General features: G+C 37.9%; 1 protein-coding gene across 3 annotated transcripts; it reads right to left on the minus strand.

The window, feature by feature from the left end:
* Positions 1-49: 49 nt before the first annotated feature.
* Positions 50-22,645, minus strand: LOC145996437 (uncharacterized). Of its 3 annotated transcripts, none has more exons than XM_083132918.1 (6): positions 22,607-22,645; positions 21,668-21,804; positions 20,207-20,482; positions 15,514-15,630; positions 14,099-14,252; positions 50-1,821 (listed from the first exon to the last, which is right to left on the minus strand). In XM_083132918.1, the coding sequence occupies exons 2-6, from the start codon at positions 21,742-21,744 to the stop codon at positions 1,474-1,476; spliced, it is 972 nt and encodes a 323-aa protein (XP_082989044.1). In that variant the 5' UTR covers positions 21,745-21,804; positions 22,607-22,645; the 3' UTR covers positions 50-1,473. The 3 variants fall into 3 exon arrangements, with proteins under 3 accessions (XP_082989044.1, XP_082989043.1, XP_082989041.1); XM_083132917.1 differs by lacking the exon at positions 22,607-22,645 and adding an exon at positions 22,438-22,600; XM_083132915.1 differs by lacking the exon at positions 22,607-22,645 and adding an exon at positions 22,416-22,600.
* Positions 22,646-22,670: the final 25 nt, after the last annotated feature.

Below are 22,670 nucleotides of genomic sequence, written 5' to 3' on the forward strand. Positions count from 1 at the left end.
GTGAGAAAAACCAAGGCAAATTAGTGTATAGTCATTTATTTTTTCCCCTCTCATTTCCTCGTCACTTGTTCCAACAGGTCGGCCCTAGGTGGGTGTAGGTCTGTGCGATATTTTGATATTTTTAAAATGTCGAAGTGTTGATATTCTATATGTCGGTATAGCCATTCTTAAATTTGTTATTAAAATACATGGTGGTCTGTACATGCATTCTGTTGTTCTTGACGGTAGCTTAATTAGCAACAGCAAATAGCACAAACGAACAGCAAACAATACAAACCAGTACAGGATTCTATGATTCTCCTAGATACTAGATAACACTCAAATTCAATTAGACCTTCAAATTGAAAGATTTAAATGTGTCTGTATTGTCGATATCGATATTATTGATATCGATATTTTCAATACTCTATATCGAAAAATCGATATTGCACAGCCCTAGGTGGGTGCCTATAGCCAAAAATTTTCAGACATCTAAAGTACATGTCCCCCATATAATCCCAATATGAACATTAATTTATATGCTGATCTCAGTGGTAGAGTGGTTGCAAAGTATACCAGGACAAGCCACATCATCACCTGCTCCCCTATATATGAAGATACATGAAAAAAGGTGTCAGGAGTTCTAGGTTTGAATCCTGACCTAGTCATGAGTCCCTTCCTCAGTTTCATCATATCACTTATCCTCATCTTCATGATTAGCTGAAAGTGGTAGAAAAGCGAAGTAAATTTAACTAAATCAATTACTGTATATATATTTCGTATTCTTATCTAAGAGCAATAAGCAGAACACATTGAAAGTTCAAATCAAGAATTATGGGAGGCTAATACAACTTTAAATTATTGTTTGTTTCTATCCATTTCTGATGTTACACTCGTGAGATGTTTATTACATTTAATTACAAAACTAGGCATGTTCAACATCAAACTATGATTTTTGTCTATAAAATTGGCAAATTTTAATAATATTAAATAACATTTTCCATCATGGCGATGTCCACTTATTACCTTCACTCCTTTTAGCATAAGTTGCAACATGTTGACTCCAATAATTTATATATTATCTGCAATCACAAATTGCAGTCACATATGATATCTCCAGGAACCAATTGTATGGTTTTTGTGTTGTGCATTAGTTTTGAACAAAATAATTTTATTCTTCTCCTGATATTTGCAATCATGAAAACAAACAAAAACACTGACCAATTTTAAAAAAAGTAACACTGCACACCAATATAAAAATACTAACTTATGCTAACCATTTTCCACTCCTGAATTCTTAGGATATCAACTTTTCCCGTTACCCTAAGCATGCATACAGTTGACATGCAACATTACATGCAAGCTGGTGTGGAGTGAATCAGGTAAAATTATCTCTCTTATGAAACGAAGATTAACAATTTAAAAAAAACTTTATATATTAGTGTACAATTTCTACACATACAGTCCCATTTCAACCACACAGGTGAAAGTAAGTCACGTATCACCTTTAGTTTGAGATTTTCCATGCAGAATTGGAACTACACTCAATGGAGAATTGAAAACTGATGCTGAATGAAAACTCGTGGAGGAATTAATAATATCCATGTTTGTAGGTATCTGGTAGTAAGGCACTCTTTGGTTTGGTCTCACGAAATAAGGGCTTGACAAAGCCGTAACTTGCAAATAGTGAGAGTCATTCTTTGGTGAATCATCCATGCCCACTGGTACGATGATTTCAGCTTCTTCAGGTCTTTCTGTGATGCTTGGAGTATATGAGAGCTTCTTGTTCTTGTCGCATTTCTTGTTGGGCAATTTCAGTCCCGTTGGTTCAGAACTAAATATCTGATGGTAAGAAAATTAAATTATTTCTATTGTAGTTTATGGTTTACAGGCATGTAAACACAATTTATGTAATGTTTCGGGAGAACATACACTCCCTCATGAGACACTTCCTTTTAGTTTGAGTAATATTTTAGTTGTAACAATGGAATAAATTTAACAAAAGCATAAAGAAGCAATTATGCAGCAAGTTTCAAAATGATTTGAATGATAAAAACATGGTACATAAGCAATAGAACATAATGACCGATCAAATATTCTGTGAAATACATTCGAACACACCCTTAAGTTTTCTTTTGGAACAGCTCCAGTAGTTCATAATTCTGCCGCCAAGTGCCAGGCTGACTGGTTGTAAAATGGCTGCCAGTGGTGAGGAGAGAGCATTTTGCAAGAGTAGCTTGGTCGTGAGGGTGCAATGTCAGTTTCGTACACAATTTCATAGAGATTCACCAGCAAAGAACTCTATTGCATTAGCGCTGTGGTGCAAACCATTGATGAGAACATGCTGAAACGTGTCTGAATGGAGTTAATTACCATATTGATGTGTGCAGAGTAACGAAGGGTGCTCACATTGAGCATTTGTGAGGTAACTTTGCGATAACCATTGGCACTTAAACTTGGACAGTTACATTACATATGTGTGAAATTGAATCTTAATTTGACAATTTATGAATACAATATAGCAGGTTGAAATCAGGGTTGGCCTTTTTCCCGGGTTTTTGAAGAAAAAAAACAACCAACCTGGGTGGATTTTTTCATATAAAACCCGGGCAAAACTGGGTTTTATTGGTTTTTCAAGATTATGTTTATAAATATATATATTTTAAAAATGAAATACATTTTTCCCTGATAGTAATATATTGGTACATTCAATTTGTATTGTTTTAGTTCACTGAATCAAAAACTATTTAATATTTTCTGTTAACATAGTTAAGAATTGACAATCAAGGTCTCACACCTTGAAATGATGAAACTAAAATCACACATAACCCGTGCCGCAATAGACCATTGAGGGCCCAGGCCTACCTACCGACTGTCGGCCGCACTCCTACCTGATCCTACTCTGAGGTGGGATATCATCCAATCAGTTACGGGGGATGTGTGGTCAGCACGACGAACTCCCAGTCATTCGTTGTAGGTTTTCATGACTGGTTTACGCTACTCATTCGTAACTCCCCAATTTAATCATGATGGTGAGTGTTCACCAGTCTCATACACAGGCCGAAATCTCAGGAGAAAAGCTGTTACAATTCCCCAAGGAGCAAATCTGCACACATCCCATAGCTGGAGTCCAAAGCATGACCGTGCCACAGTGAGGGACAAAGGATTAAATTATCTAAAATACTATAAATACGGAGAAACTAGTACTCACTTTTATCCGCGAAGCATTTTTTTCTTTTTCAAATAATTTCAGTGGCCACTGCCTGGAAATAGCAGACAACACAGACCGAGACGCACAGTTAACAGCACACCTAGCGGCAGCCAGAGAACTACAAACAAAAGACGCACGCCAAGCAACAGTACAGCAAGTTCCAACGAGGATGGTGGCAGTGGCCACTGAAATTAATCTAAAAAGCAAAAACAGCTTTGCGGATAAAAGTGAGTACTAGTTTCTCCATATTTATATACTACCGCGTCTCTCTTTTCCCAAGTATGAATAAAATACGTACTATGTTCTGAAAAATTTGACCAACAGTTTGATTCTACTCTTGCTGGATGGCGTGACAGTTAATATATCTATGATCAGTTCCCAGGATTTCACATTGCAATACTATATTAATACTTGATAGCTGTGGTGGTTTAGTCAAACTGCGGCGGAGTGGTTATCACAGCATGCTCCAATGCCAGGAGCCCCGGGTTCGAATCCTGGTTCGAACGTGAATGTTTGTTTGTCCCAATGATAATACAGAGAAAATAAAGAAAATTGAGAAAATAGAGAGATACTACTGCTTAGGGGTATTACTTTTATTACAAATGTAAAAAAAAAAGTAGACAGGATGGCATGCAGAAGACCCGGGTTTGAATCTTTGGGTGGGTGATCTAAGGTTGGAATTTTTCCAGTCTTGTTCCTGCATAAAGCAGCTCTGGAACTCACCCAGCCTCAAATCAATGGGTCCTGGGGGGTAAAGGCAGCTGGAGTTTGGTTGTGATCACATCACCTCCAAAATAGCCGAGATCAAGAATATGTTGAGCCCTACCCCCATATCCCCTGCACGGTGCCATATGCACAGGGAACTTTTACCTTTACCTACTATACAACATATGGTAGCTGCACACACACTTTTAAATCTGCTTCAATACAGTTTGTTCACAGATGTTTTTTCCCATTATTTTTGTGGATGTTTCAAGTTATTTAAATATCTCCTCCGTGTATTAACCATGCCAAAATTATAAGGCTAACATATTTAATTGTCTTGACTGATTTCATCCCAATGGAATACCATATCCATCCTCCAAAATATCTGGTTGCTATGAAACTTACAGTTCTCATGGACAAATCATTAGTGGCCCCCTTTTGGATGCCAACATACATATTGCTGTGTGGTTTTTATGCACAGCTGAAAAATGGAAATATGTATGTAAAAGTTTGAAAGTTTGTAAATGCTCTGGCCTAGGTTGCTTTTTGCTCGGTAGCCTGGGAAGCCAACAGTTGTTTTCCCTCAACGACCTTCCTGTTTGAAAAGTAACAATAGGGCCTTGCCCCGGTGGTTGGGAGCGGGCCAGTTTGTCGGAGGCATATAATATACTGTCCAACTTGTTGCTGGCTCTCAGATGTTCAGACTCAGTTACTCAGAGCCAGATGAGATATAAGAAAGATGGTAAAGAAAAATAGAACGAAGAAGAGGATAAAAAAGAGGTTTGTAGCATAAAGTGTGTTTGTAATAAAGAATACATAGGGCAACTGGGAGAAGCATGAAATCCGATGGGGTGAACACCATAAAGATATTCAGGAAGGAATACCAAGAACTGGGTTATCAGAACATATAATTGAAGAAGAACACGGAATTAAGAAACTAGAGATTGTTAGGATTGATAACAAATCGATAAGTCGGAATGTTTATGAAACAGCATCTATCTGCAAAGATAGGAGTAATAAGCTAAACAGAGAAGATGGGAACATCGACGACCTGTGGATCAAGATGTTTAAGCGATGGGGATCAACTAAAGAAAAGATCGGTTTCCGGGTCACTCCGACCGTGATCAGCTTGGCCCAAGAGATTAAAGAATTCGAACTTGATATGACGTAGCTCTCTGAATACAGAAAGGGAAAGGTAGAGGGCGGGAATATCAACTGAAGGATTTCCGACATTCTACGAGAGACCAAGCCAGTTCGTTGCACAACCCTCCAACGTGGGCATCTAAGTGGGGCTTTTAACGTGTTTGTGTGTCAAGCCCTGCGTTCACATGGCCTTTTAGAAAAGTCTTAACGTGTTTGTGTGTTAAGCCTTGTGTTCAAATGGCTTTTTAGATCAGTGTTTTACAGTTAAGAACATGGCAGTTTATGTACATACAGCGTGAGCACAAAAACACTCCCTGGTTTCAAGATGTCATAAAATTAATAGTTACTTGAATATTTTGATAAAATTGATATCCAAAGCTCAGTTAACTCAAAATATTTAATATCTTTTCAGAATCTCTAGTTGTGAATTCGGTAGCTAGAGGGCAGTAACATCGAAAATGGCATTCACTCCGCAGCAAAGAAGCTGGTGCGTGTTAGAATTTGCCAAAACAAGCAGTGTTGTGAGAGTGCAGCGTGCATTTAAATGGAAGTTTAATGTTGATCCACCTACACACAAATCCATTCTGCAGTGGCATAAAACATTTGTTGAGAGAGTATGCATTTGTGATCAAAGAAAAGAACATTCTGGCCGACCGTCCATCTCTGAGGAAAGTGTGGAGCGTGTGCGAGAAGCCTTTGTACGCAGTCCCAGAAAATCAACACGTCAAGCCAGCAGGCAGTTGCCACAAACTATCGTAAGCAAGATTTTACGGAAGTGTTTGCGTTTTCACCCGTACCGGCTGCAATTGGTTCAAAAGTTATATCCACAAGACAAGGTAAAGCGACGTGAGTTTTGCGAGACTATCCACACTTTAATGGAGGATGATGAAACCTTTCTGACAAAGATCATTTTTAGTGATGAGGCAACCTTCCACTTGAGTGGAAAAGTGAACAGGCATAATATTAGGATCTGGGGAAGCGAGCATCCGCATGCCACTCTTGATGTGGAACGTGACTCACCCAAGGTGAATGTTTTTTGTGCAGTGTCAGAGCGTTGAGTGTACGGTCCGTTCTTCTTTGAGGGGCCAACAACCACAGGTGAAAGCTACTTAACAATGCTACGTGACTGGTTAATTCCTCAACTTGCTGCAAGATGGAGAGCGCCCCCACACTGGCATCAATCTGTACGCAGCTTTCTGAATGACAACCTCCCACACCGTTGGATAGGACGAGCTGGACACAATGATCAAAATCTATGCAAGTGGCCCCCACGATCACCGGACATGACAGTTTGTGACTTTTTCCTTTGGGAGTTCGTGAAGGACCAGGTCTATGTACCTCCACTACCCACAACCTTGAATCATCTTCAGGAACGCATCAGTACAGCTGTCAACTTCATCACACCGGATACGTTTGAGGTGTGGTTGGAGATGGATATCGTCTCGATGTTTCCCACGTAACAGGTGGCGTGCACATTGAGCATTTGTAATTCCAATGAACACCACAAAAACTTTATGAGTTTTTACAACTACTGTGAACATTTCTGTAGAATACTACTTTTGGTATTAAAGTTATACCCTTTCAAAACCAGGGAGTGTTTTTGTGCTCATGCTGTACATGGGGTCAGATGACTAAATGTTCTTTTTTATTCCTTTCCACCCACTATAAATTCCCAAGTCCTTGTCATATCTGACGTGGCTAAGGTGTAGTTAGACTGGCCTAGTTTGGTAACCTGATGAAGGGATCAGTGGAATCAAGAAACGTAGTTTTCATTCAAATCAAAACTCACTAATGTAAGTATTTTTAAGTATCTACATTTTATTGTATACTAACTTATTCAACGTAAGTCACACGAGCACTAAATATGAATGTGTACGCCGATACAGGGAAAAAAGAGCACCAATTTCAAAAGACAAGGATTAGGTTAAATGCGACTATCAATAGAATATGGTTTCTCAAAGAATGTAGGAAGACGGAGGTGGTCCCGAGTTTCTTAAAATGGGGCTTTCAACCTCTAAGTGCAAAAGGGGAAGAGCAGAAAAGAGATTGCAAATGGGCACGGTGGCATGGTGAATAGATGTATTAGGGAGGCTTATTCCACAGTAAACCGGCTTAACAAAGAGTGTTTAAATTTACATTTGGAGCTTAGCGCCATCATGGAGATGTGCAGTACAATCCAGTTTCAAGAAATGGCTTTCTTAGTTGTACGTCGTAAAACTGTTGCTATGCCGATCAAGAGTGAATGATGACATATCTATTCAATGAGTCACCTGTTGCTATGTGGACCAAGAGGAGAATATCCTCTTGTGTTAACAATGCCACCAACCCATGTTACCTCCCCCTCTCCCTCCACTGTGTTTAACATCCCAAAGCTTTCATACTTTAACCACTTTATTTATTCTGTATTAGTAGAAGCCAGATCAAAATTACATTATGGATTTGCAGTACACAGGAAGTTAATTTAATACAGCTGATAAGCATCCCATGTGCCTGCTCAAATTCCCCCACAATGGCACTGCTTTCTTGGTGTGTCGCAGAACATTACATTACAAAGTGAAAAATCGTCGGAGATGGCATTCGAAATGTATACTTGGTTTTGCTCATTCCTTCTTTACTTTTTCTAAAGAAAACTTCAAAATATATACTTTTTCCATGATTAACGTAACATTTATACGAGACACATTCAGGACCCTCAAACTAGCAGTTAACAGCACAAGATTTCTTCCATTAAGGCATTTACACACTCCATATATATAATATTATTTGGCCAGTAATACATTTTAATTATTATTTTATTTTTCCGTATCTTTTCTTTCACCCAAAGTACTATAAAAATCAGAACGTTCCTTCATTTTGTGATGAGTTTATTTCAACCGCATTGCACAATAGTATCGACATCTTGAATGCTGTTGCCATATTCAGAAACTACAGAATTCAAGCTTTGCAACGATATATAACATGTAATGGTTCTGTAAACATGAAAAATCAATGCAAGTGTCACAAATCATGGAATGACCCTGTACAGTTTCATGTTGGCTGTCCGAATTATTCCGTACATAATATGCACCACAGTTTTTGAGGGCAAAATTTTTTTTGGACGAAAGTGTGCATTATACATGAGTAAATACGGTATTCTTCACAACAATATGCACTATATTGTTAAAAAAAATATTTTTCAAGTCATAAGAAATGCCCTAAAATTGGTAACGCGTCTGACTACCATGCTCAAGGTCCCGGGTTCGATCCCCGGCCGGTTCAAATCCGGGAACTTTTCTAACGGTGGAAGCGGCCCCGGCGCCTACCCAGCATCGAATAACATGGGTACCTGGGGGGTAAAGGCGGTCAGGGGCGTGATGCTGATCACATCACCCCCACTCACGACTGGATCAAGAAAGTGTGGGGCGTTACCCCCACACCCCCTATACGCCTTCATGGCGTGGTGCTATGCACAGGGGAACACTTTACCTTTACCTTTTTACCTTTTTTTGTTAATGTCCAAAAATGTAATTTAGGCATCAGAATTTGGAGCTACCTCAGTATATGAAAAATCAATTTTTCATCCACCATCTTGAAATGCTTTCAACAAATGCAAATACAAAATAAAATCATTCCCTGGGTGTATCTATTTTGAGATGAATTTTAGCTTAGAAACTAAATTTGCTACAGATATTGTGGTCACAAAATTAGTAACTTCCCCCCATCCTTCCTAAACCACACACTATATTACAAAGTTTTTATTAAAAACTTCAAGCTCAGGTAATGTCCTAACGTAGCCGACAGTTGGTTTTCTAAATCTACGAAAATCTAACCTCAAATATTTGCATAACTTAAAGCTCTCGCAAGGCATGTTAAATCAGTCTGTTGTCCACCATCTTTAAACATGGTGACAATTCTTTCTCAAATACAATATGACACCAATCCTTTAAGATATCTTGTACGTAACTCTAAAAATTGCAACTCAAAAGCTTTGCATTTATGGCAAAATGTATGTTTCCGATTTTACCACCACTCCTCTCCTAAACTTTGAAATAAAATATTAAAGGTTTTACTGCAAAATTGCAGACCGACGAATTATCTACAGTGACTGAATTTAGTTGCTTATACTCTGAAAATGCATTGTAGGCAGTTTTGGGGAAAAAAGAGAGCATAGTATAGAGCGTGCGTGCAACATGAGGAAAATGAGATTTTCATTCACCATCTTGAAACCCATTGTTCAATTTCTCTCACATGTAATACCATTGCAGTCTGTCAAGTTCTCTAGATGCAGAAACATGTTTTCATGGTCACTAAATAGATGAGTTGTCTTTCTTTGCCCATGTTCCTCCTAAATCGTGCATTTTGTTTCGATAATTTTATTGTGAATTTACAGTGCAGGTGGTCACAATGCTTCTTTTTTTTTTTTTTATTTATTGAGAAAATTTCAGATACAGCACGTAGCCATTTTACACTGAAATCAGTAACAATGAAAATAACAAAAAAGAACAAAAATAAAAATAGCAAAATAAGACAAAATATTAATATAAATAAGTCAAGATAGCACAATTAAATATTATTTAGCAACATATCTTCTGATGGTTGACCGAAAGGCATATTCTGTGGAAAATACATCAGCACTTGATGGGAGGTCGTTATATTGAGTGGGAAGTCTGTGGAAGAGCGATCTTTTTTGAATTTCCAGTCTTGGCTTTTTTGTGTAAAATAGATTTGTGTTGCGTGTTGAGCGCATAGGCACTCGAAAGTGGAATTCCTGGAGGAGTGTGTTGCAACGGATTTTGCCATTGACAATTTTGTAAAGATACCTAAAATCGTTCAGTAAACGGCGCTGATAGGGAGTCTGTAGGTTTAGAAAGGCCAGGAGATGTGGTGTTGGAAAGTTGCGTAATGAGGGAACCCTGTAACGAACTATAGCCAGGAAAAAGTTAAGAACAGAATCAATTCTGGAGAGCTGAGTGGGACATGCCATGGACCAGACGGGAGAGCAGTATTCTATTATTGGGGAGATGAATGATTTATAGTACAAGGTGAGGGCTGAGATGTCACTAATTTCGGTGAAACGGTAGAGTAAACCTAAGAGACGCATAGCCTTTTTTGTCGTGCCTGTAATATGTTCTTCAAATGTGAGCTTTTGGTCGAAAACAATGCCTAGGTCTTTATGAGAGGATACTGCTTTGATGTTATTGCCAAAGATGGAGTAAGATGACTTTAACAGGTTCTTTTTGAGAGAGATGGTGAGAGTAGTACATTTTTCAGGATTTAAAGTAAGTTTCCATGTCAGGCACCATGAAAAAAACGTTGTTATGTCATTCGGGAGAAGATGAGCATCGTTGGAAGTGGAGATTTCTCTGAAGATCTTACAGTCATCTGCGAAGAGAAGGTAATTACTAGAGGCGGCTGTGAGATGGTCGGTAAGGTCATCGACGAATAATATGAACAATAGGGGTCCTAGAACACTGCCCTGTGGTAATCCAGAAAGGACGGGAAGAAAGTTAGACAGAGTTCCTGGAAGGACTACACGTTGTTGGCGATCGCTAAGGTAATCTGTGAGCAAGTTAAGAAAGTTACCATGAATGTTGAATCTATTGCATAATTTATGAATCAAAAGACGATGACTGACAGTATCGAAAGCTTTGGCTAGATCAAAATATATAACGTCCAGTTGTGAATTGTTTGAAATACATTTCATAGCATGTGAGAGAAAAACAGACAGGTTCGTAAGACAGGAACTACCAGAAAGAAAACCATGTAGATTTGAGCTAAGGTACGGAGAAACAAATTTATATAGCCTGTCTTTGATGATTTTTTCACAAATGATGGACAGAGGAGAGAGTAACGAGATTGGCCTATAGGAAGAAGCACGGTTTTTGTTGCCATTTTTGTGAATGGGAGTGATGTTAGCTTGCTTCCAAGCGTGAGGAAAGACGCCCTCCGAGAAACATCTATTCAGAAGAATGCAGAGGGGATAAGAAAGGGATTCCCCAGTTTTCTTCAGGAACATGGTGGTGATATTGTCCGGCGCTAGGGCACGGTGAGCTGGGAGAGATGACAATAGACTTTTCACTTCATCGGTTGTAGTGGCAAGCTTTGTTAGAGAGGAAGAACAGACTGATCTTACATTTGGCAATGTTGCAAGGGGGGCAGGCGGACAGAAGTTGCCGTGGAAATAAGCATTTAAGAGTTCAGCCCTTCGGTCACCTTTCGCACTTTCACTATTGTGTGTAATTTCAAGAGGAATTCTGCTGTTGTTTCTTCTCGAGTTTATTAGACTGAAGAACTTCTTTGGATTTTCCTGGATTGTTGCATTGATACTGTTTATGTATTCTTTGTATTTGTTTCGGAGAAGGTACTTTGAGTGCCGTCGAAGAACAGCGAAAGTATTGTAAGTGTGTTCACTAGGGAAGTCCTTCCAAACTTGCCAGGCTCGATTCTTGTTAGCCAGTACAGCATGCACTTCGGAGTCGAACCAACTTGGAAATCGGCGAGATGCTATTCTTTCCGAAGGAACAAGGTCGTTCACCGTTGCATGAATGGCAGCTGTAAATAGCTCACCTGCGTCGTCGACTGTCCCGTCTTCCAAAAGCCCCCAGGGGAAGCATTCGAGGGTACGTCTATCTCCTCCCACGGTGCTCGGTTCCATAGGTGGCGCTTCTTCTGGATCGATGGGCGATGACCTCTTTTAGTAGGTGGGGGGATGGAAATGGACACGTCCAAACTATCGTGGTCAGAACTGAGGAGATTCTTACGCGGCGTAATGTTTACATTGTTCAATGTGGACACAACATAATCTAGATTACTGTCCTTCCTGGTGTTGAATAAATTATGCTGCCTTAGCTTTAAACCAGAAATGAAAGTTTTGATGAACCATAGGTCATTTGCACACTTCGCGATTCCATGACCAGGATCTTGCCACTCAATAGACAGGTTGAAGTCTCCGAAAAGTGCAACGTCCCCCAAGGCAATTGCTGCAAGTAACGAATCTCGACATTCTTCGAGAAGGTACAGTGGACTATTTTTATTCGGTCTATAGTACGAACCAAGGAGAAGATTATTTGCATTGGATACTGAAACCTCGACCCACAGTAATTCACAGTTCCGCTTTAGGTCATTGCGTACTTTACTGGGCCATTTTGTGCTAACACATATCATTACGCCACCCCCGCGAGTCGCACGATCTTTTCTATATATGTTAAAATGGCTTGCGAATGGTAGTTCACTGTCACTAACATTTTCAGTTAACCACGTTTCCGTAAATATCAAGCAATCGTATGTCATTAGCTCACATACAAAAGCAGCACAGTCAGAAAGCTTGTTCTTAATGCTCTGTGTATTTTGGTAATACACAGAGAAATTTGCCAACGTTTTCACAGGTCCTGGATTCACTTGTATGTCCCCACAGATTAAAGCCATGCATAGGAAGTGAATGTACCGGGCTGGGGTCCCCTTACCTGTCGAGCGCTGCTCCCTGCTGCTGGGTGAAGCCATGGCGGAGACACGCATACCTGTTGCCGCGAGTGCCGAAAATGAAAGTTTTATGCACAAAGCTCGAAATTGTAGTCTCTAAAAAGGTTTGAAAATGTCAGAAATGGTCTAAATATGAAAGTATACGTATGCATTGTATTTACTTGAATAGCCACACACCCTATTTTTAAGAAAAAATAAATTGTGGTAGATTATGAGAGGGCTTGATTTCTTGGGTATAGAGCTCCTAACCACAAATAACATTTATCCTACATGGGCAATCAACCCATTATGTTCAATCAATGCACTGAACTGCACTGTATCAGTGAAAGGAATTGGAAAGAAAACATAACATTTGCACACATACTAAATTTTGAGAAATGAATCTTTTGAAAAGTGTTTGGTTTAATTATACCACAATTAACTTTTTTCTACTTTCACGACATTTCAATAAAATGTACTCAATTCTCCTCTGTAATGTCTTATACATGAATAAAAATATTGTTGAAGTCGATTTTCACAGGTGAAACTATGTGGCTTGCCCACATACAGAAGTGGTACCACATTTCAAAATTATAAGCTTTGTTCATTCAACATTTTATATAAATATTTCAGACCCTTTGATCTTTTGTTTTTGGGATATATGTTCATATTATTTCTGTTAAGTCTACTTCTAGCATGATTTGAGAAAAATATCCTGAAAAAACCCACTGTGACTTGTACCACATCAATTATTTTGAGTATTATACGCTTGGTTAAGCCTTTATTTTACAAGTTTTCTCAAACTGTTGACAATTCTAGAATCTCACAATTATTTAAAGCAATAATTTACAACATTTTGTGAAAAATTGGTGGGTTTTTCTGGGAAAAAAAAAACACGTGGGGAAAACTGGGCTGGGCCCACCTGGACCAACCCTGGTTGAAATCGTTCACATCATTTTGAAACATGGTGTACAATGAATCTTGTCAATAATATAACATTGCAGGACCATAACAACTTAACTAAGAAACATTACATTAAAAAATCTGTTTATATGCTTGTAAACCACAAACTACAAGAGTAATAATACATACATACAGGAAAGAAAGACAAATAAAATAAAACGTAGCGAGACATGCTAACCACTCCGCCACGGGGCTGGCTTATTAAGCAATTGAGAATATCTGGACAACAGTAAAAGCAAAACACATGAATATTCATGGTCTAGAAGGAATTGTAAGCATACATAATTTTTCAGGTTTTGGAATATCACAGCAGTGAGAGGAAAATTCGAAAACAGATGACCTAGCATCATCCAAAGGTCCAGTTCTTAAGTTCCCCAACACCCTCTGTCACAAACAAATTTTTACTCCAAATATATACATTACTTCCCGGACACAGTTTTGTTGTCCCAAATCACTTTTTATCTGGCCTGTCATCTTTACTGGTATATGTAGCCTAGTGGTTAGATACAGTGGAACCCCGATTTTACATTTTCCTGCATTATACATTCAATCTTGATGGTGCACACACTATGGGAACCACTGCCTTAGACCTGGCATAGGACTCCTAGATTCAGAGGAAAAGATTAAAACATTTATAGAGGCAGGTGTTTTGTTACTCACCACATTGCTTAGTCTAGGACACTCATTGACATAGGACTCTGATTTACAAGAAGGTTCATCCTCGCATTCGCTGCTTAGGTCCTTTGCATCCTTCGATTGGAGTTCCTTCAACGTGTCGATGAAAAACCTCTTCTCACACACAGACTGCTTCCTCCTATGTGAGAGAATATGTCTGAGTGCCAGAAACTGATTCAGGCAATTAATTTGACTATAATTTGCTTATTAGCATTTCAAATGTAATACAACAATCTCTGATGTTCATGCACATAGAGCCAACATAAGAAATTTAGAAAGGATTTTGACTATATTCCCCATATAAACTCATCCTTTATGAATTGCTAACATTAATGTAAGAAGGTATTGTAAATCCTTTATATCTCCTGCAGTTTCAAGTTGCTATAATCATGTAAACACAAATTTTGACGTAACATTCATCAGACATTTATTTTTAGTTTGTTTAATGTTACAGTTATAACAATGGAATAAATTTAACAAAAAGAAATAGTTGTACAATGAATCTTCCAACAATGCAACATTATCCATAAGATTCTTTGTACACGGTGGTGCAGAGTCAACTGACACATTTCATTTGAATACTGTGCCGGCGCAATAGCTTGTTGTTGTTGGCGGGATGGGGAACGATAGAAGAGAGGATGTCATATCATATAGTCATTTGCAATGGAGCCTTAAAAAATGCAACGTGTTACCCATGTTATTACGTATTACGAAACAAAGTCTGTGAAGAGTTCAGTGTGTTTATAGACAACAGTTCAATGTTGGTTGACATGAACACGTACTGTCTCGGAATACCATATTGGCTTCAGTGAAGAAATTTGAAGAAACATATCATGACTATTAAAATTAAACAATCCATTGTTGACGAAGTTGTGGCTATTGATAAGGACGTACGGAGGCACGTGTAGGCAACTTCCACACACACTTGCAACAGCACTGATGTAAATGGAGGTCATCTGCCTGATGTAGTTTTCAAAAAATAAGCTTGTAATATGTAATAAATACCATATTTGGATGTATTTATAGATGGTTTCGCTAATTTTTCCCTGTTTCCATATATTATCTAAGATCATTTGAAATGTGTCAATCAGCTACATGCCACCCTGTATAACTGCTTCTTTTTGTTAAATTTATCCCATTGTTATAACTGTAACATTAAAAAAAACTAAAAATAAATGCCTGATGAAGTGTGTGTGTGTGTGGTCTCCTGAAACGTTACATCAAAAAACATGTTTTAATGCAAGTAACAACTGTAAACTACAAGAGAATAATTCTACAGTGCAAGCAATATGTATACATAAGAAAAATTGCAAATTCTGTTGATTAAAAAAATGATGCAACTTATGAGTTCGATTCATAGGGATAGCATTTGGTAAGAACAGGAAAATGGTTTGCCTCACCTAGCATAGACATTTGTTTCCCTGTACATCTGAAGATACTCATCCCTCCGAAGATTATGGAGAAATGAAGATTCGATCTTTGGTTTCTTGCCTTTTGAAGCTGACTTGGCATCGCTCCTGTAAACACAGGTGGAAAGTCATTGTATTTTGTGTTAGAATGCAAAATGTGAAAATAGGCATGTGATTAGGGGGCGCAAAAGCATTGATGAAAGTTCAGTTGGGAACCCACCCCCAGCCGACCGTTTAGCAGTACCTAGTACTTCGTTGTTATTATTTCTCTCCCTGGTAATTTACAATGCAGTACAGAATGCGAGCGAAGCGACCAAGAAAATTTTTAGATCCAAATTTTGCAAACTGAAAACAGTATTGATTTAATATGGCGCAAACATTTTCATGGAGCGCCATGGCATTCTCTTTTACATTTAGACCATTCGGCGTCCAACTCCTAGCTACGACTCTGAACTTGACAAGACCGCAAGAAAGCAGATATTACGAGCGAAGCGACCAAGAAAATTTTACGAAATGTAGTTTCATTTGTATAAAATTTGAAATCGAGGGGGCAATTGCAGCTCTGTGGAAGATAGACATGAAAACTAATTCCATCTTGAGTATGCTTTTGTACTGCTACTCTTGCTTTCCTTTAGTTCCATGGTTGCCCCCCCCCAAAACTGATTTCCGTCCAAGGTTGGAGGGAAATTCACCATCCCCCCTGTGGTTGCGTCACTCCACCATCCCCTTTCCCCATAGTTGCTTTGAACTTCCATCGGCTTGAAAATACTTAATTATCTTTAAGAGAATAATATCGTTTAATAATGGTGATAAGAGATCCCTCTATCCTAAATTTCTAGGTGAAAATATAATAAAATAGGGGCATGGACATCTGGAAGGGGGGCAAGGATGACCACATCTCCCCCTTTGAAATAGTGTGTCAACCTGTACATTTTCATACGTATAATTTGATTTCAGTCATAGTAATTTACATTAATTATTATAATGGGGATTAAGGAATGCGATAATTTCAAATTCAAGGGGTGCATTTTGAGGGAACAACACTATAATAGGGGTAATATGCCTCATGAAAAAATACCTTGCTTGTCTCTCCGTAAAAATCTTCGGAAGTCCATGATTAGGGGGGGGGGATTTGGCCACCCTTGCACACACCAATGGTGCAATATCTAATACCAGCACTGATTTACTTCAATTTATCAATCATGTGACATCTTGAAAACCCAACTAACTAACTCTAGCATACTTAAACCCGAATTTATGGCTGCAGCAAGACAAGCCTTACATCTGTCCCTATATTGGGCAAGAACAAATCCAATCTTTTCCATCCTTACCGATTTCACTTAGGTCCATCTCAATGTTATCCCTCCATCTTCGTCTTGGCCTTCCTGCAGGTTTTCCAACAAGGATCCTGTAAACTCTTCTTTCCTCTCCCATTCGTGCCACATGGCCTGACCATACTTAGTCTTTCTCATTTAATTATTCTAATAATATCCGGATACGAATACATATTATGCATTTCTAAATCAAGTAAACTTCTCCACTCACCTGTCTCCTCATCCCTTTTATGTCCAAATATTTTCCTAAGGATTTTATTTTCAAATACTCTTAATTTTATGTTCCTCTTCCCAAAACAGTCTTTGTAGTTCTGTTATTTCACATTGCTCTTGCAATTTTTGATTAATAGCAAGATGTTTGATGAATGATTTTTAGACAAAAACGATAAAAGGAGAGTCACAAAGGCCATATGCAATCTGAACAGCAGCTGGAATGCTACCAATTTGGACTAGGGCTAAGCTGATATCACTTTGAACTGACGCCCACTGATACCGTTACTGATGCATGAAAATTGTAACAATTAAAGTTGTTAAAAATATTGATTAATATTATACGCATCAATTTATTATCCCTGCTGGAAATTACTACTGTTTTCAAATGTCTTCCATTGTGTACTGTGAAAGCTACTGAAATCCTATTGTAAATCTACTGTACAGCTATTGTACTCTGCAGTAAGGCTACTGTACTGAAAAAAAAAGTGAATGATAATGCATAATACGTACTACAATATATTATAACATCATTTATTGACTCCAAGAATAGACAAATTAATTCTTGAAACCATACTTTCAGTGATTTTGAAGTGCATTGGAAAAACAGTACATGAACTGATTTTTTTTACTGTTTTTCTAATGAATACTACTAAAGTCAAGATATATCTTAATGAATAAGTTACTAGAACTCTTTCTTAAGAAATAACTCAACCTTTAAGCAGATAGTAGTTTGAATACGATATCATATCAGTTTATTTTTTTCAGCATGGAATTGCCATGTTTATTATTATATCTGTGTAATGCAATTGCAAAAAGGAGTCATCTTTCGAGGGCCAGGTCTTCGTTTAAACTAGTTTTTTGATGTTTTCATGCGAATATATGAAGAACAACATGTCAATTTATGTATAATACAATATGTTTTCAATTTTCTACAAGTGCGTTAACCACAATGAAGCTACACACTTCAAAGCATCTTCACTACACTTGACTTTTTGTTGTGTGAATGCATTCTAAGTAGCAAGTTCCATATGCTTTATAATACATTTATTTTAGTTGTTTATATGATATTTCCATTGCATCTTCAGTTGTATTCATAAGACAGTTTTTAATTACTGATAATTAGGGAGCGGAAGTTGATAAAATGTCATCTTTTTTCTGACATCTCCGACACGATGCCCATTAAATATACACAATATTGCACTTCGTCTAGAACCCAAAAAAAGGTAATTTTTAAAGTACATTTTTTGCCAATTTTCAGGTTTTAGGTAATTTTCCCCAATTTTCGGAATTCTTCCATCATTTTTTGCAATATTTGGTGTATTGTTTCGTCATATTTTGTCACTTCTTTCATTTTGGTAATATTCTTGAGTCTATTCACCAAGGTGAAATATATCTCTCGCAGGATTGCAATTTACGTGCAAAAGAAATGCTGAACTGGTGACAGTCTTTGTTGTGCCGGGTGAAACCACCAGGTGTCCGTCTGGGGCAAGCTCAAATTTAAGATCAGATAAGGAGATTGCATTTTGTTTAATTTCCTTTTCATTTAAATTTTCAACCCGAAACCAACAAATTTAATGGTAATTTTTTGCATTTTTTACGTCATTCTATAGGTCATATACCTATATTTTTTAGGTCGTCAACTTCTGCTCCCTACTGATAATAGTACTGTTTTCATATCACATCAATATACTGAGCACAATAAAAGATGTTGGTTGTACAATTATGTTACTGAAAACATTAAGAGTAACAGTTCAGCTACTTAAGATAGGAGAAACAATTTGACTACCAAAAACATTACAGTTCATCTACTGAAAACAGTACACATAGTTGGGCTACCAAAAACAGTAGGATTACAGTTAAAAATAATAACCCATAGCTCAACAGCTCTCGAAAGGGCCTGGGCCTATCTCCCGACTGCCAGTCTCCCTCCCACGATCCTGCTTAGAGGTGTGGAGATGTTCAACCAGAAGTGAGGTGACGTGTGGTTAGCACGTCGAACCCCCAGCTGTTGTAGGAGATTTCTGAGACCGGGTTTCGCTACTCGCTCGTAGGTCCCTAATTTTCTCATGATGGTGGGTTGCCACCGGCCGAAAATTCCCGGAGACTGAACCCGGGATCGAACCCATGCCATCTCGCAGCTGCCGTCCAAAGCAAGGTGCCTTAGACCGCAAGGCCACGGAGGAGGACTAGGATTACAGTTCAGCTACTAAAAACAGTACAAGTTTCAAAATACCCATTGATCTACTGAAAACAGTAGAAAGATTTTTTAGTAGGGAGTTTCTCATTAAAAAATTCAAGAATCACATCAGAATATTAAAATAACTGTTATGCAATTAAAATTAACAGTTTTTCACACAATATTGGTGCAAAAAAAAAAAAGCAAACTTCAAATTTTGCATAATATCCACAATAATTAGACCCCACAAAAGTATCATATGGCAAGTTAGGAAACCCTGCAAAAGACCTAAATTCCCAGAAAGTATCAGCTGGTGTGAGCAAATAAAAATCTACTAATATGTTGTCATCAGTATCAGCTAAGCCCAGTAGCAGACACAGATTCCTCCACGCAGTGAACATATAATAAAAATAATTAACTCCTTCAAGAACTACTCAAAATGAGAACGCGGGCACACAAACAATAAATTACTTTCATATGTGAAGTTTGGTGTTTCCGTCGTGCAGACTTACCTGGACATCCCCCACTTCTTTCCCAACTTGTGTTTCCAGCCACCAGGCTGTTATTTTTTACCCCCCCCCCAAATTGCTGTAACACGAGATGATCTGAATTGTAAAATAAGGCACAGACCATCAAAACCTCACATTCCCTCTGCTTATTGCATATTTATTTTCTCTTCTAACGTTAACGACTTTCCTATCTGATAAAAACACTATTGTCTGGGGGTGGTGATTACAAAAGTAAAAGCCCATACTTAACTCATAAGTGCGGATCACCAATAGAAGCTGAGCCTTTCAGGTTTATTCGTAAAAATTTCAGCAGGGCAAAAATAGTACCACAAGTGAAGGTAAAATAACAACTTTAGATTACTTCACATACTACAATATCGCACAGTTCACTCTCTTAGTGACTAAGAAAGTATGTATGCTAGTGCCACATGAAAAACATACATATAACTTACCTTTTTGTTGATCCCTTCTTAGACCCTTGTTTACTGTGTTTAAATGCTGACAACTTGAGCACCTCGGTTGCAATTAAGTCAGCAGGGTTGTTTGCTGTATACAGGTGGATTAATGGACACTGTGAGAATCCACTCTGCTTGGCATCGAGCTCTACATTTGAGTGTCTTGCAATAATGTAGCTCCGAAGCTTATCTTGCTGGACTTCTGATTGTGCTGCCTTTATTCCACTGTTATCCACAGGACGATGTGAGTAAGATGCAATGATTTCTCTTGCCCTACAAACAAAAGAAAATTTAGTTACAGAAAATGCCAGTTTCCATTCATTCAACAAGGTAGCTTCAGTCATTAGGGCATCTCACCACTATGCGAGAGATCTGGGTTTGATCCCTGGTGGGGGAAAACTGGGATTTCTTCTACCTATTCAATCGACTACAGCACCCATCCAGCATCATGCAAAGTGAGTTTTTTTTTACTCATTCAACACAAACTCTCCAGATATTTTAAAATAAGAATGTAAGCTTTGGCTAGAGTCTAGTTTACGTCCTTCTTGCCCGTTTACAAAACCGTGCTAGCAGACAGCCGGCGCTCCAGCATCTTTTTACACTTTCTGTCTCTAACCATTCATGAAAACGAGGTATGCCTATGAGGTTAGGTTCCATTAGCACTCACTTCACCCCTAAATATGTGCTTCATCATCGAAAAATGTCCTCAGTACGTTCACTCACGCATATCCGGACATCGGTTTTTCTCGATTTTCTCCTCCAGGAAATTTTTCTTCGCCTTGGGATTTACTTTGTTGAATTCCTTATAAAATAACCTTTCCAACGATATATGACACGTATTCCTTAGGAAAAGGACGTAAACTAGACTCTTACCTAAGCTTCATTATTAAGTGGCATTTGGATTTAATTTATGTCATACACACTGCTGAAAAATTAATGAACAAACCTGAACATTTTTCTATGAAATATCCTGAAGCAAGAAGGTGACTAAGGCTGCATCTGTGTGTGCATTTTCCAAATTATCACTTAGTTACAAAATATAATGTAAAAATTCTGGCCTCAAGTTGTAAGAGGTGGCATCTCGCCACCCTCTGCTTTATTATTTCTACTTCAAAAGCTGGAATGGAACCATTGGCTGACATCCATACCATCCACATTCTTCATATTTTTCTTTAGCTGTGGTAAATAGTTTTATTTTTTATTGGATTAACTTTGTAAGAATAACAATGCAGAGGCTCACTACATCACAAAAATTCCAAATTTTTCTTCGCCATTTATGTAGCACAATATCTGTTCGAAAACAAATGCCTGAAGTTTTTTGAATATGTGCATAAAATATCTAATTTGTAAAATTCTAAAGCGGCAATCAATAAATAGATCTGAGGGTGACATATATTTGATGAGCAAAAGAAAAAAGGAACTCTACCTCTTTAATATTTTCATAAGAACAGTACTTACACTGATGACTTCCTTTTAGTTGAACATTTGGAAGTGTTTCTTGAAATATTTGGACCATCATTATGGAAGATATCCATTCAGGTAATGTTACAATTTACATTTTCATGGAAATACGTACAGCAAGCGACAGATTAGACCTGCAAATAAGGTTAACAAAATCTGTAAAGGTTTCTTTTCACCAACAAGAACACAGGAGTATACTTAGAAAATTATTTGCCATACTAATAAGTAATTCATACTAATAAGTAATAAGTTGCTTCCAATATTACAAATGCACACCATCTCTAAGCAGGACAGTGTAGAAAATGCAAAACTTACATTTCTGTCAGCTTAAGAAAAATAGTTTATTTTCAGGACATGGATTAATAATGAAATTAAAAATAAAATAAAAATTTATAAACTACAATTTGGGTGCAAAAGAGTATGAAATAAGGGCTGAGTGAACTAGCTCACAAGGTGAGTCAATCATTTTTCAGTTCAAGATATCTAGCAAACTACGCTAGCAGACGATACTTTGTCGATAAGTGCAGTTATGCAAATTTATAGGCGTAAACACAACGCAAAGTTAACATCAGTTCGTGCATGCTTTGAATATTGCTCTTGCATATACTTGTTAGTTTGAGTTTTAGTTTACTTAAGCTAAAATTATAAATCTTCCATGACATTCCACGATAATTAATCCCAATTTTCGACTACCTATATACTCATTCATTCTTAACAAACGTGCAACTATCCTTACTGAACTTACCTTTCACAACAGTTACACCCACCGAATGATTTTACACTTTGTACACTTGAACTTGTGAACTGTTAACGTAAAATAATTTTTCCCCTTCGTAAATGAATATCTGTCTTTAAAAGAACACGTTACAGCTGCTAACACATGATGTATTTTCTCAGCTTCTCAGCCTGACGTGCACTTCACCTGTTTGTATTTACCTTCATTACACCGCCATCATTTTGTCACTTCCGGTAAATGGTTTCTGCTGCAGGAATGCACAAG

This window comes from Lepisma saccharinum, chromosome 12, assembly GCF_977018435.1.
Source record: "Lepisma saccharinum chromosome 12, izLepSacc3.1, whole genome shotgun sequence".
Classification (NCBI taxonomy): Eukaryota; Metazoa; Arthropoda; class Insecta; order Zygentoma; family Lepismatidae; genus Lepisma; species Lepisma saccharinum.

Excerpts from the sequence above, each read along its gene's own strand:
- LOC145996437 (XM_083132918.1), bottom strand. The coding sequence starts at position 21,744 with ATGGATATCTTCCATAATGATGGTCCAAATATTTCAAGAAACACTTCC. Across the intron at positions 20,483-21,667 it reads ACTAAAAGGAAGTCATCAGT|GGCAAGAGAAATCATTGCAT; the intron begins GTAAGTACTGTT and ends TTTTGTTTGTAG. Across the intron at positions 15,631-20,206 it reads AAGAAGGGATCAACAAAAAG|GAGCGATGCCAAGTCAGCTT; the intron begins GTAAGTTATATG and ends CTGTGTTTACAG.